At 33.9% G+C, this 13,240-nt stretch overlaps 2 protein-coding genes across 5 annotated transcripts in view; one reads left to right on the top strand and one right to left on the bottom strand.

Annotated features, from left to right (window-relative positions):
- The window catches only part of LOC105558527 (phytanoyl-CoA dioxygenase, peroxisomal-like), a 96,857-nt gene extending 91,736 nt beyond the window's left edge, over nucleotides 1-5,121 (bottom strand). Inside the window, exons 1-2 of one of the 4 annotated variants that reach the window (XM_012006246.1) lie at nucleotides 4,996-5,121; nucleotides 4,850-4,946 (exon numbers count right to left, since the gene is read on the bottom strand). The gene's annotated coding sequence lies outside the window, so the exon portion shown is untranslated. Of the gene's footprint in view, nucleotides 1-1,907; nucleotides 2,123-4,849 lie in introns of those variants that run through there. The other 3 variants (XM_012006249.1, XM_012006242.1, XM_012006250.1) reach the window with 3 other exon arrangements.
- LOC105558529 (gamma-glutamyltranspeptidase 1-like) overlaps nucleotides 1-13,240 on the top strand; it is a 25,146-nt gene that overhangs the window by 8,171 nt on the left and 3,735 nt on the right. The window contains exons 3-6 of the mRNA XM_012006258.1: nucleotides 8,588-8,824; nucleotides 8,923-9,146; nucleotides 10,134-10,326; nucleotides 10,428-10,628. Of these exons, the coding sequence (XP_011861648.1) occupies nucleotides 8,588-8,824; nucleotides 8,923-9,146; nucleotides 10,134-10,326; nucleotides 10,428-10,628 (855 nt within the window). The remainder of the gene's footprint in view (nucleotides 1-8,587; nucleotides 8,825-8,922; nucleotides 9,147-10,133; nucleotides 10,327-10,427; nucleotides 10,629-13,240) is intronic.

Raw genomic sequence — 13,240 nt, 5'->3', positions numbered from 1 at the left:
TTGAAATATTTAAATGTTCCATTCATGTTCCATGCAACATTCACGGCATAAGACAATGTTTGCTCCAAGTACATTCCACTGAAATGTTTCAAACATATTTTATGTTGTGCCAAATGGAGATACCAGCAATGTTCCATGGAACATGAATGGAACATTTAAATATTTCAATGAAACATTCCAGGAATATTAATAAAATATCAATATGCTAATTGGGCAATATGTCGAACCGATATATGACGAATCGACGTCTCACTTTCCGCGTGTAGTGCGATTGTCGCGACATGCACGCTCCTTGCTTGTTCGTGAATTATCAGTGTCTTCCTATACAGCACCGATTGTTGCAGAAAACTTCTATAAAGGTTTCAAAATCATTTCAACCTTTCGTATTTCATGTGTAACTATTCTGAAAGAATTCTACAATATGTTATATGAAATGTAACAGAAATGTTTTTGAAACCTTCCACATGAAAATAATTTTGTAAATCTTTCAGTCGAGTTATCTCTGAATTGTTTTACATAAAATATTTTATAAACCTTTTAGTTGCGCTATTTCTGAAGCCTTTCTCATGCAATAAATTTGAAAATTTTCAGCTAATTTATCTTTAAAACATGTTGATGGCTAAGGACTAATTTTTAACCTGTTGTGTGTAATTTGAAGAAAAATAAAAAATAATTATATGATATATTTATCTATTAGTTTACCAAAAGGTTAGAAAAATCGACCCTAAAGCCTTAATTGTGTCCACGATGCTAGAAATCGGTTTGAGATCTCGATCCGAAAAACATATAACCAATAAAATTGCCGTATTTTTTCGTAAAAACACACTTGTCTAACCCCAAAGAGCCTGATTTCGAAGGCTGCACATATAATAAGTTGACATTCAGCTTGACTTTGAAGTCGACTTTAGACTTCTTCTGCCGACTGACAGTCAACTAATAGTCGACTTGGTGCTGTTTGAGTGATCATGATCTAGAAATATCTACATAAATATGCAAACAGATGTTTAAAAAACTTACTAGGTATATTAGATATTGAACGTCAATATCTTTAACTACTTCAGCTCTTATGTACAGAAAAAATATATAAAGGTAACAAAGACAATTCCATTTTTTTAATTGGATCACGTATTCCTGGTCAAAAGTTAAAGATATAAAATAGATTATTTCTTTTATCATAGATTAAAGATTTCAAATCTCGACGTTGTGGCAACTCGGAAATAACAATGATTCAGCGTTTTAGCAACAGTTTACTTACTTGTCGATAAATATCGACAAGAGGTAACAATAATCTGCATGATGGAAATTTTTGTATAGGTTTAATGTGCATTTTAGTAGTAATAAATAAAAATATAAGAATAATTTTGTAAATCACACATTAAAACGTAGAGTTATATTTTTATCGAAATTCTTATCACTACTAATTTTTAACAACGGATAATCTATAAGTATATAATGTCCATTAAAAAAATTATATTACTAGTTGGAATGTTACTCTACACATAAATTTTGATATATTTAACATCAGTATAAAAAAATATTTCCACTGATAACAACAATGATATTTTGTATTTGTGAAGAAGAAGAAGATACTTTATATTTTAAAAATACTTTTCGTATAAAATACAAGAAAGAAATGACAAATGATACGAATATTAAATACGAATAATGAATAATGAATAAAATTTTATCTGGCTAAAGTTTTGGGCGAGAAAAACGCTCGTTTTTTTGCATATACGGTAACGCAAGTTACCGTATGATAAACAATAGAACTTAGCACCAGTCCGTTCAATAAACAATAGAAATCTTAAAAATTTGAAAATCCATCCAAATGAGACGCAGCAAGATACTTTATCGAACAATACGTTTGTCGCTTTTACTTATCTCAATTTTTACAATGCTGGTCTAACCTTCAATGTAGCTGAAGCGCAGATTGCTCCGTCAACAGATGTTAAAACCAATTCCACCTAATTGCAATTCTGAAGAAAAATTTAGTAGGAGCGATGCACCGTTAGGAAGTTAATAGTTATTACTGTTGAAAGGAGTAACACATCCGTGCGAATATCGGCTCGCTTGCAATCAAACTCACTGACTGATAGTCGACGAAACCATTAGATCTTCTGGAACTTACACTCTTTTTTTTTAACATGGCGACGAATGCATACGTTGCATAACGCAGATATTATCTGCGACATTATAAGTGTTTGAGCATGTTTTATGCATGATATCTAATTTTAACCTACACTGATCAATGTTTTTATTTTAAAAAACAAAACACGTTACAACGTTTCGGTCCCGGATTTGGACCTTTCTCAAGTAATCTGAAAGCATATATAACTCTGAACAAACATTGCTTAATAAAATAATTACAACAAAAACAAACCACAAAAATTCATACCTGTTACAAAATTATTAAAGATCACATATTAATTGTTTGGCCAATATCAACCACTATGACAGTAAGCTGTAATACAAGCAAGAGAGTGATTACATTATACATTATTGCGATTTAATAAATGTGAAGAATAAATAAATTTACATATTAGTCAGCAAATAATAATTGCACTCTTTGGTTGAAGAGTGCAAATTCCATTAAAATTGCATCATTGATTATTAAATATTAATTAAAGTGACAAGAGACCTGTGTTAGACGAGATATCAAGTTGAACTGACGGGTAACGAAATACGATAAATAAGAGAATGATGAGTGCGAGGTAAAACATAATATAAACAACCATTAGAGAGTCACATGCATTCGAACACCGAATGAATTATATATGAAATGTGGATAGAAAAAACTGAAGAACAATATAATAGAATTAGAAAAAAATTTTTTCGATAAAATGTACATCGCAAGGATACTGTCTTCGTCGCCTACCTGCTGAAAATCCAGCAGGTAGGCTGCGCACACGCATGCACCAAAGAAAGAGAGTTTAATACTTGTAAGGAAGGAAAAGCGCAATTAATATTTGATTTAGCAGCGCCAAACTTTTTTAATAAACAATAATGTCATGAATCAGGACCGATATGTATCCAACAATTAAATTAGAAGATGCCATCTTTTAATAAAATATTTATTTGCATTTAAAGTTGTTTGCATTATATTTTTATTGAATAAGTATTAAAAATTTGTCTCATTAATATTATTATTTCCTTTATTTCTTTCGATAAAATTTTATGCTCGATTGTTTGACTATAACAGTTTAATATAAAAAATAATAAAATACCTAGTTTGTATAAATATTCAGTTTAGTTGGCGCAATTTGATGATATCATTACTTTTGTAGAGAAGATAAAAATGTTTTTTTTCGAATAAAACATAATATCCAAATAATTAAATTATACACTGCTCAAAAGAAATATGACATAGAAAAATTTTATGCAAAAATTAGTCAACTTTGACTGACGGTAACTCCGCGAAAAATCATCGTAAAATTATGTTCTTTTTTTTAAATTAAAGCTTGAAATCTCTACTTTAAGACACTATAGTTCTTTTTTAGGTGTGATGCATCCCTACCACTGTAACACCTTAAATGTGAGGGCATGTTTGTTATATTGAAAATTACAAAGTTTGACGGAGTGCATAGACTTGCTACATTTTTTTCTGGGATACTGTTTACAGGAACATAAAGTACGAACCTTCCTCTTCAATTTAAAAAAAATGTATGTGTGTGTTTAAATTTGAAAAACGCGTGTTTCCTCCGCATTGTTGAATTACTGCTTGTAGCCGATTCCTCATGTTAATGCAAGCCCTAATTTCTTCCTGTGGAATGACATTCCTACATTCCACAGGAATTAGGGCTTGCATTAACATGAGGAATCGACTGCAAGCAGTAATTCAACAATGCGGAGGAAACACGCGTTTTTCAAATTTAAACACACACATACACAAGTGAGAGGCAAGGGGACTCACTTTAATCAAGCACCACAAAAATGAGTCATTCTACACACACATATATACACACACACACACACACACACAAACGGCTCTTTTCAGGGCCACATGATGTGCAAAATTCGACCGGCAACCTGGTATATGCCAATAATGCAAGGGTTACTTTAAAGTACTGTATCCTTGCGAAAAAAATGGCAGCGACTTCTTTTTTTTTTAAATTGAAGAGGAAGGTTCGTACTTTATGTTCCTGTAAACAGTATCCCCGAAAAAAAATGTAGCAAGTCCATGCGCACTCCGTCAAACTTTGTAATTTTCAATATAACAAACATGCCCTCACATTTAAGGTGTTACAGTGGTAGGGATGCATCACACCTAAAAAAAAAACTATAGTGTCTTAAAGTAGAGATTTCAAGCTTAAATTTAAAGAAAAGAACATAATTTTACGATGATTTTTCGCGGAGTTACCGTCAGTCAAAGTTGACCAATTTTTGCATAAAATTTTTCTATGCCATATTTCTTTTGAGCAGTGTATAATGCTTGATTGGATGACGCTTATACTTGGCGTCTTTTTAAACCTTTTTTATTAAAAAAGGTTATTTTTTAAGGTGATATCACGACTTTTGTAGTTTCAATTACACTGATCTTATTGAAACATTATTTTTTTCCGTGTACATATGAACATTCGTATCTGCACTAGGACCAGAATTCATAGTTAGATTTTATATTGAAGACTGTTTTAAGATCATCTTTAGATATTCCGTAGCCAATGAAATGTTCTATACAGCATCTTTAGATATCCAAATAATTAAATTATAGGTATAATTCTTAATTGGATGGCGCTTACACTTGGCGTGTTTTTTATCTTGTTTCTAGAAAAGGTTATTTTTTTAAGCTATAGCTATGCTAAACAAGGATGCAATACGACATGCACAAATCGGCCAATAAATTATGACTTACCAAAGCCGTGCCTGCTACGCTCCTGGTGTTTTCGTTTGTAATTTACTTTGATCGCGTTCGCTAGGATGGTTGGATGGGCTGTTAATAAACACTGCTTCTGATAATTTTAATATTAAAGTATAACTATGTATAATTTGAATACTGACTCTGCACGACTATAACGATACTCTCAGCGAAAACCGTCTTAACGCCTTCAGGTCCCGAAAAAGAGATCGCGTTCTCTCGATTGCTGATCGAACGCGTGCCCTGACTGCCGACTGCCGTCGCATGTGCGCACAGTCAAGCAGCTCGCGGCTGCGCATTAGCGCTGTTGTGCGACTCTTCTCACAGCTGATAACGCGATCGTTTTAGAACTCGGTTTTTCGGCTGGCGTAATCCGCTTCTGATCTTACATGTTCCTCTGCCAAAGGCAATTTAGCAAAAGCCATGTAACGTAAGCGATGTGTGTTTGATGCTGCGCGTTCTGCGTGCGCAGAGCTGGTTCTAAGCTAAGCGGGGGCTTGGTGCAAACAAAAACTGAATTCGGCCACTTGATTAGCGCGGGAATTAAAGGAGAACTAATCAAACCGCGAAGCCGATCAAATCGCGAGGCCAATCAAACCGCGGAGCCGTGTGCGACGCACCGGTTGCACGCGCCTAACGCCGGCCCTGTGCATGCGTGAATGTGGGTGTGTAAGTGTGTTTGTCAAGCAGGAAAACTCTACTCGGTTGACCAACGAGAACCCCCATCTCAAGCAGCAGGCGTAAGTGAGTGTTCGCAATGTTGCAAACGAGAGACTGTTCTAGAAGTCTTCTCTCCACGAGAGCTCGGTATAAAGTATTTGGCACCTACCTGGCTCGCGTGTGCTGTCCACGAAAAAAGGCAGGAACGAGTATGTGTTTTTCATGAAGGTTACCAGACAATCATCGACAGCAGCACAGACCAACGAGATCGCAAGTCAAAATATTATTAGTCGACCGTGCTACCACGATCAGCCGACGTTACCAAGTTTCCATATACTCGTACACGACCATAACGATCTCAATCTAAATCACGCGATAATCACTATGTGTATGAAGTTGGCATATCAATTGTCAGCATATAAAAAAAAAGGGAAGTTCTCTTCGCATACAACAGAGTTCTATAGTTCCTGATAAATTTTAACAATAGTTCTGGTCATTTATCATAAAATTTGAGAAATGATATGCTAACTTCGAACGAAGTCAGCATATCATATCATGTTTTCGAAATTGATTTCATTGAATTTTATAGTCTTCGACGAGTTCTATAGTTCGATAACATAGTTCTAACCACTGGCAACCTTTAAATAATTATTCTTTTTTATATGCTGACAATTGATATGTCAACTTCATACACATCCGATCTAACTACAGTTCTGTGTAGCGTTATTTATTTTTCGAGAAAATGTAAGACTTTCTTGTAGAATTTTGGGAAACTCTACACAGAACTCTAGTTAGATCGACTGGAACTAGTGAAATAAATTTTTTTACAATAGATGTTATAAGTTAAAAATACCAATAACTCGGAAAATGTTTATTTTACGAGAAAATGTTATAAGACTTTCTTGTAGAACTTTGGGAACGCTACATAGAACTTTAGTCAGATCAGCTAGAACTCGTAAAATAAAATTTTTTAATAAAATATGATGTTTAGATATGTTAATTATTGTGTTAATTTGAAAAATAATCAGTTTATAGGAAAAAGGGATTAATATTTCTTACAAAGCCATATGAAAACATGTAGATAGACGATCTGCATGCAATTTTCTGTAAACGAATTATTGTTTTTGGGCACCAGGCTTTTAAAAATCGATTTTTGTTTATAAATACCAGAATTATTGATACATTTGACACAGAACTATAGAACTATTGTAAAACTAACCAGAACTCCAAAGAAACAATCGATTTTTACGATTCGGTGCGCTGCGTGAACTTGGCACACCCTATTTTCAAAGTGGATTTTTTGTATTTAATCATCAGAACTATTCAAAAGAAAGCCAGAACTCTAAAAAAACTGTTAAATTTTTCGATATGGTGTGCCAAGTTCACACCAGCGCAAATGTGGCGCAGGGAAATATGCGCTGCTATAAAGTAAACAAATGAACGAAAAGATTCGAGTTTAAATCCACGGAATACCACTGTTTTTTCCGGAATTTTCCGAAGGGAAGTGATAACCACCGAGAGTATCCTGCCACACATATCCTTTTAGGGGTATAACCTTCCAGATTGGAGGTTTCCTTCGGCAAGGTTAGCAGCCTATATCGAAGATGAAGTAACTGCTCAAAGGGAAATTAAAGTTCGGCGACACAAATTGTGATATAATGGTGATAAATAGATGTTAAAAGCGGCGATAAGTAGATATAGAATAAATAGATAGATTTAAGAGCGGATAGGATAATAGGTAGATAGTGAATAATATAATAATAGAGTAGTGAGGAGTGGATGTATGAATGAGATAAGATTTTATTGTAAACCAAGTCCCACTTTCTGGCTGTAAGCTAAAGTGAATAAAAGCTGATTTTGAAATTTTTTTTTGAAGTAACTGCTCAAAGTACCAGTTCGTTCTGGTACAGAACTGGCACAGAACGCACTGGATAAAACAAGCTTCTAAGCCTAACACGAGGAGGAAGAAGAAGAAGAATTTTTCCATTTTATAAGAATATATTTTTAAATATAATATTACCCGATGAAAGTGCATGAAGTGTATAATATGTTATAACATTTTGTTTCAATTGAATACTTAATAAAGGATTCAGAAAACTCAAAACTGATCCAACATGGAGAACCTTCTCCTATATAGACTTCTCACACTTAATAATTAAACAATCTTAACCCTTAAACTACACCTGGGGTCAAATTGACCCCAACAAAAGTTTGCGTTAAAATATCTGCTATATAAAATGTGAAGTTGGAACTTATGGCGTCATCTATTGGTAGTTGAAGTCTTCCATTTTAAGACTACACACTAGTTGTGGGTCCCAAGGTGCTAGTTGACTAGTTACAGCCGTTCGAAGTAGACGTTTCGAGACGCTGGGGTCAGTCTGACCCCATGTGTAGTATACGAATATTGGGAGGAATTTTTTAATAATTTTTTTTGTTCAATTTTACTGCATTTCAACTAGAAAAATGTAGGTATTAATTTATATACCGTGATTTTTTTTATTAGTTATAACATAAATTATAATAATTATAATAAATTTTAGATGGCGTATAATTTGCGAACTCGGAGCATACGCCAGATGCTGTATTGAAATAATGTATTCAACCTTTATTTATCATATATTTTGTAAAGAAAAACATTTTACACGCAAAAGACTATCTATTTGAGACATACGCTACACACTGGGGTCAATCTGACCCCACTAGTTTAAACAATTGCTGCAATAATACTATTAATTTTTTGATGTTGTAAAAAATTAGACATGTCATATGAACATTAACAAGTAGGATAAACTTAGTCCGAGCCATAAATAATGATTGCAATAATTTAAAAAAATTAAAATGTAGAAAGAAGCTCAAAAAGTGCCGTTTTTTACTTAAAATTAAATAACTTTTTCATTTTTTATTTGATGTCGATATTTGACGTCGTAAAGCTTTTTTCGAGATAAATTGAAATCGCTATGCCGTTGCAAAATAACAAAGTTGTTGAGAATTATTATCATGGCGATAACTCCGTGTTTATGAAAGTGACCAGTTGCAAGAATATTGTGCTTATCAATATATTATTTCTCTTTTCAGATCACGATTTCGCGTGCAACATGTTATCATAATTGGCGCTGTTGTAGCCGCGTTGATAATTGCCATAATCATCGGTCTGAGTGCATACGCGCGTAGCGGCACGTCGGACTCGCTAAATGATGAATTTTTAGTGCCGCCCGATCCAGAAAACCCCCAACCACCGTCGTGGAGTAAATTAAGAACATTCAAACGCGGTGCCATTTGCGCGGACGGAGCGCCATGCGCTGTTATCGGCAAGTATGTGTGTCAAATGCGTGAATTTGTTTTAACAATTTGTAAAAATAATTGATATACATATACTCGATAAATACGCTTGATTCGCCAAATCTTTCTAGGTCAATCCTGGAGCGCAACGGATCGGCGGTGGATGTTGCGCTGGCCGCGCTAATATGCAACGGACTTGTGAACATGCAAAGTCTAGGCTTCGGTGGTGGATTTATGATGACGATCTATCAGAGATCCACGCGCCGGGCCTTTGTTCTCAATGCAAGAGACCGCGCACCTTTAGCGGCAAATGCTACGATGTACGTTGGCAAATCCGCAAATGCATCGGCGTTCGGTAAATCTCGGCAAACTTTTTGATAAAAACAAACGTCTTAATCGCCTTCTCCTATAAAAGAGTACCTAAGCAGAACAAGAAGTCATGAAGTAAAAGTGGCATTTTAATAACTATCAAAAATCATATTTTATTCATGACAGAAAATTGATCAAAAAACGAGTTTGAAATTTTTGAGATCCTGTTTGACATAATCCGTGATAATTTCATCTTATTATTAGATTATTTTCGATACTCATAATTGTATGTTAGGACTTGCATGTGGTATAATAATGAATACTGATAGATACAAAATATTCTTTTTGAAAAATGATGGTAAGAATATGATTTGAATGATAAAATGCAATAGTCAATATTTTGTAAGATTTGTATTTCTGAGCTTTCATTTTGTATCTTGTGGATGAAAAATCCGAATATTAAATGCTTCAGAAATAAATTTTTTTTCACAAATTCATAAAATATTGTTACGCCCGCGATTGGAAAGCGACGCCCGGCAACCCGCCACGATACCGATTTCGGTTGTTTTGTAAATGATTGTATTGATCGAGTTAGAAATTGGAAGTTTGGCTTTCAAGCTAGACGGACGTTTTATTGTAATGAAGTTTGTCATTCCAATCTTTTGTAATTTATCTGTGCGCGTGTGGATTGTCGTGCCTGTGCGCGAGTGACGCGATTGGCGTTCGCGGCGCGAGTGAAGCGTGACAATATTAATAATATATCTGAGATTTTAATATATCATTTCATATATACGAATGATTTGCATTTTCTCAGCAAAAATCATTGAAAAGTCAAAATTAAATCACAGTCATAGCGAAATAATTTGTGAAATGTTAGTTGCAACAGTTGACCTCTCAAGTACAGAATTATGTTTTATTAAAATTGTTAAGTGATCAGTTTGACTTACTAGAAATGATTGTCTTTTTGTCTTAATTTTTAAATGGCTTCGTTCTGCTTGAGATATTTAATACTAATAAATTTTAATCGGTGCAGGGGCACTGGCGGTCACCGTGCCCGGCGAACTGGCCGGTTACTGGGAAGCTCATCAGCAATTCGGTAGACTGCCATGGGCGGATTTGTTCAAACCAAGCATCGAGCTTTGCGAAAAGGGCTACGTCCTGACATTGGTGCAATACGACGGCCTTGCGTATAATAAGAAAAGCATTTATAATGATCCAACTCTAAGGTATGAGCTTGTCGAATGTCAAAAGGACCACGCATAATGAATGGTAAAATATTTACGGCGGTATGTGTGTGCAAAATATTATCTCGGCATCAATTTTTTAGAGAACTGTTCGTCAATCCCGCTACTAACGAGTTCCGTAAACCAGGCTCCATTATTAAACCCCATGCACTTTGTGAAACGCTACGAATTATCGCTGAGAAAAATGCGACTGAATTTTACAACGGTACGATCGGACGACTTCTTGTTGACGATTTGCAGGAACAAGGGGGAATCATAACGATGAGGGACCTTAACGAGTACAGGTAAAATAGTTGTTCGTTACATCACGGAGAGAACTCGTTCTCAGCTATATGTATATCCTTCGAGAGTACAATGTGGTTAACAGTGCATAAATTGTCATTCTATTTCACTCTTTTTCAGTTTCGTATTTTAAACCTTGATCATTGGCCAAAGTCCACTTATTGTTAGTAATTTTCTCGTGGAAAATTACACTATTTTTAGACTATCCAACCTGAAGGTCTTTATTTATTCCTATATTACATGTGAAATTAGTTTGATTTAACTCAAGTTAGTTTGGTAACTCAAAGCCAAACCGAAACATCCGATTTATAATATTATATTTATGTATCTTATGTATTGATATTGTAGTAATTAAGGAGTTGAACTCCTAAAGCTCTTCTTCATTATCGAGAATTCTTAGTAATGTATTTACTTATATATATATTAAACAACGACCACAAGTTCCATTGGTCAAAAACAAAAATTTTATATTGTGAGCGCTCCACAAGAAAACGAGAGATAGCGGAAATGTTCTTCATTAAAAAACAAAAAACACAATAAACTTACAGAAGGACACAGAAAATTTAAACCAAATATATGATAGAGTTATTAAGTCAGTTTAACTCTTTGGCTCACCTTGTGGAGCGAGTCTTGTTTTCTTGCCGATCAGTATTATTCGACTCGCTAAACAGTACGGTTGCTATTTGTGAGATGTTAAGGATGTATCTGAGCTATTTCAAAATAGTACCAAATTGATGAAACTTTGGGAAACACTTCCTTTGTTATCTGTAATATACTGAAAAAAATTTTAAGTAGATTTACTAAATCGTTAGAGAGTAATTATTATTTCAATTATGTCTGATTTTACACGTGTTCTTATGGGAAACGCAATTTTCTTGAATGAAATGAGTAATAAAGTATAGAAAAAATAGTACCAAAATTTTAATTTTTTTTTATACATATAGACCATAGATTATTGGAACTTTGTGCAAAATTCGATTAGGTTTCACAACATGGTTTAGGAGAAATTAATTATTATTCATGACAATTTTGCGGTTTCTGTAATGTCAATTACTGGACTGTAGAAGTGCGGCAACGTCGCAATCAGTTGAACGTGTCAAGCGAATAACCTGACCGATACAGTAGTCACGTCGTAAAGTCTCGTTTTATCTGTATTGTTTTCATTTAGAGAACAAGAATAAAAATTAAATAATATTTATAAACAACATAAACTCTGGTTTCTCGCTCACATTTTCCTCCATGGTGGGCTCAGTTTTTTCTTCTTGCACAATTTGAACTTTTCTTCTTAAAAATCCACACCTTTGTTGCGCAAGTCTCTTTCGATACGTACTTTCGCTAATTATTTTTCCTTTCCACCGATACATTTTTGTGGCTTTTGACATTGCGATGCAGGACTAAACAGAAGTTAGCTCGCAATGTCAAAAGTGCATTGCTATCAACCTTGAAGCCATAAACTTAATGTCGCGCTGTTGCCACGTTTAACCCGGTTCATCGAGGGTCAAATATTAATATTAATAACAAATAATATTTATAGTTATTGTTTAAATAATGCATATTTACCTTTTTAACTATATTCCAATTACTTTTTCTGTATTACACTGTTAAATAATGGTGTTAAATAAATAAGAAATTTGATATTCTAAGGTTGCATTCTGGACATTTTCACTGCCAAAAGTTTTATTGTAAAAAGTTGTAAAATGGCAAATAAACCTAATAAAGTGCTGACAAATGTGAAAAATAACTTTTTAAAAATAAATATATTATGTTAGTTATCATTTATATCAGTTATCACTAGGTTTACTGCACGTTTAGCGTAGATATGCCAGTTTTTCGAATTTGGGGGATTTTTGTCAATGACTGTATCTCAGATACATCCTTAAGACAGACACCGAATTTTAATAATCCACTGACTACCGAGACAAGTGAGTTATGTGTGAGTCTGAACCCTATCATTATACATATTAATTTATTAATTTTACCAATCTAACTTATAAACTTACTTATTACCTATTAATTTTTTTACCTTACGCATTAATTTATTATTTCATTTTTTACTAATCTTACACATCAAATCATTTACACATTTTTACACAATTTTACCTATTAACTCCAGGTTTGAAAATATGACTCTACAACCACAGACTCATACTACCATTCTGTCTTGGTTATAAATAAACTGTGCTACTCCGATAACGATAAGTATTTATTCTTTTATACATCCATATAGAATAATAGACTTTCCTCGTTTTTTTTTCTCTTTATAATATGTAAAAAATTGTTTCCAGACGACACTTGAAAAGGACCTGATAGAGGTCGAAACGTTGTGAACTAAATAAAGATCACCTTTTGCCAGTTTGGTCGACTCCTTTGAAAAATACCTCCCCCGTTTTTTAATTATCACTGGCGACAATAAGATTCCCCCAAATACGTTATATATATACAGGGTGGGCCATTTTAATTTATACAGTCGATTTTTTAAAAAACTAAAAGAGATATGAAAAAATGTTTCAGACAAAAGTTGTATGGTTTCGAGGGGGACATAAGATGGTACCATAGGTTTGACCTTGAAGAGTAATTTGAAGGTCACATGAAGGTTACCTTCAATTTCTTAAAT

Source organism: Vollenhovia emeryi, unplaced genomic scaffold (genome assembly GCF_000949405.1).
Source record: "Vollenhovia emeryi isolate VEMERY1.0 unplaced genomic scaffold, V.emery_V1.0 DF939336.1, whole genome shotgun sequence".
In the NCBI taxonomy this organism is placed as follows: Eukaryota; Metazoa; Arthropoda; class Insecta; order Hymenoptera; family Formicidae; genus Vollenhovia; species Vollenhovia emeryi.
This window is presented reverse-complemented; position numbering and strand designations above follow the sequence as displayed.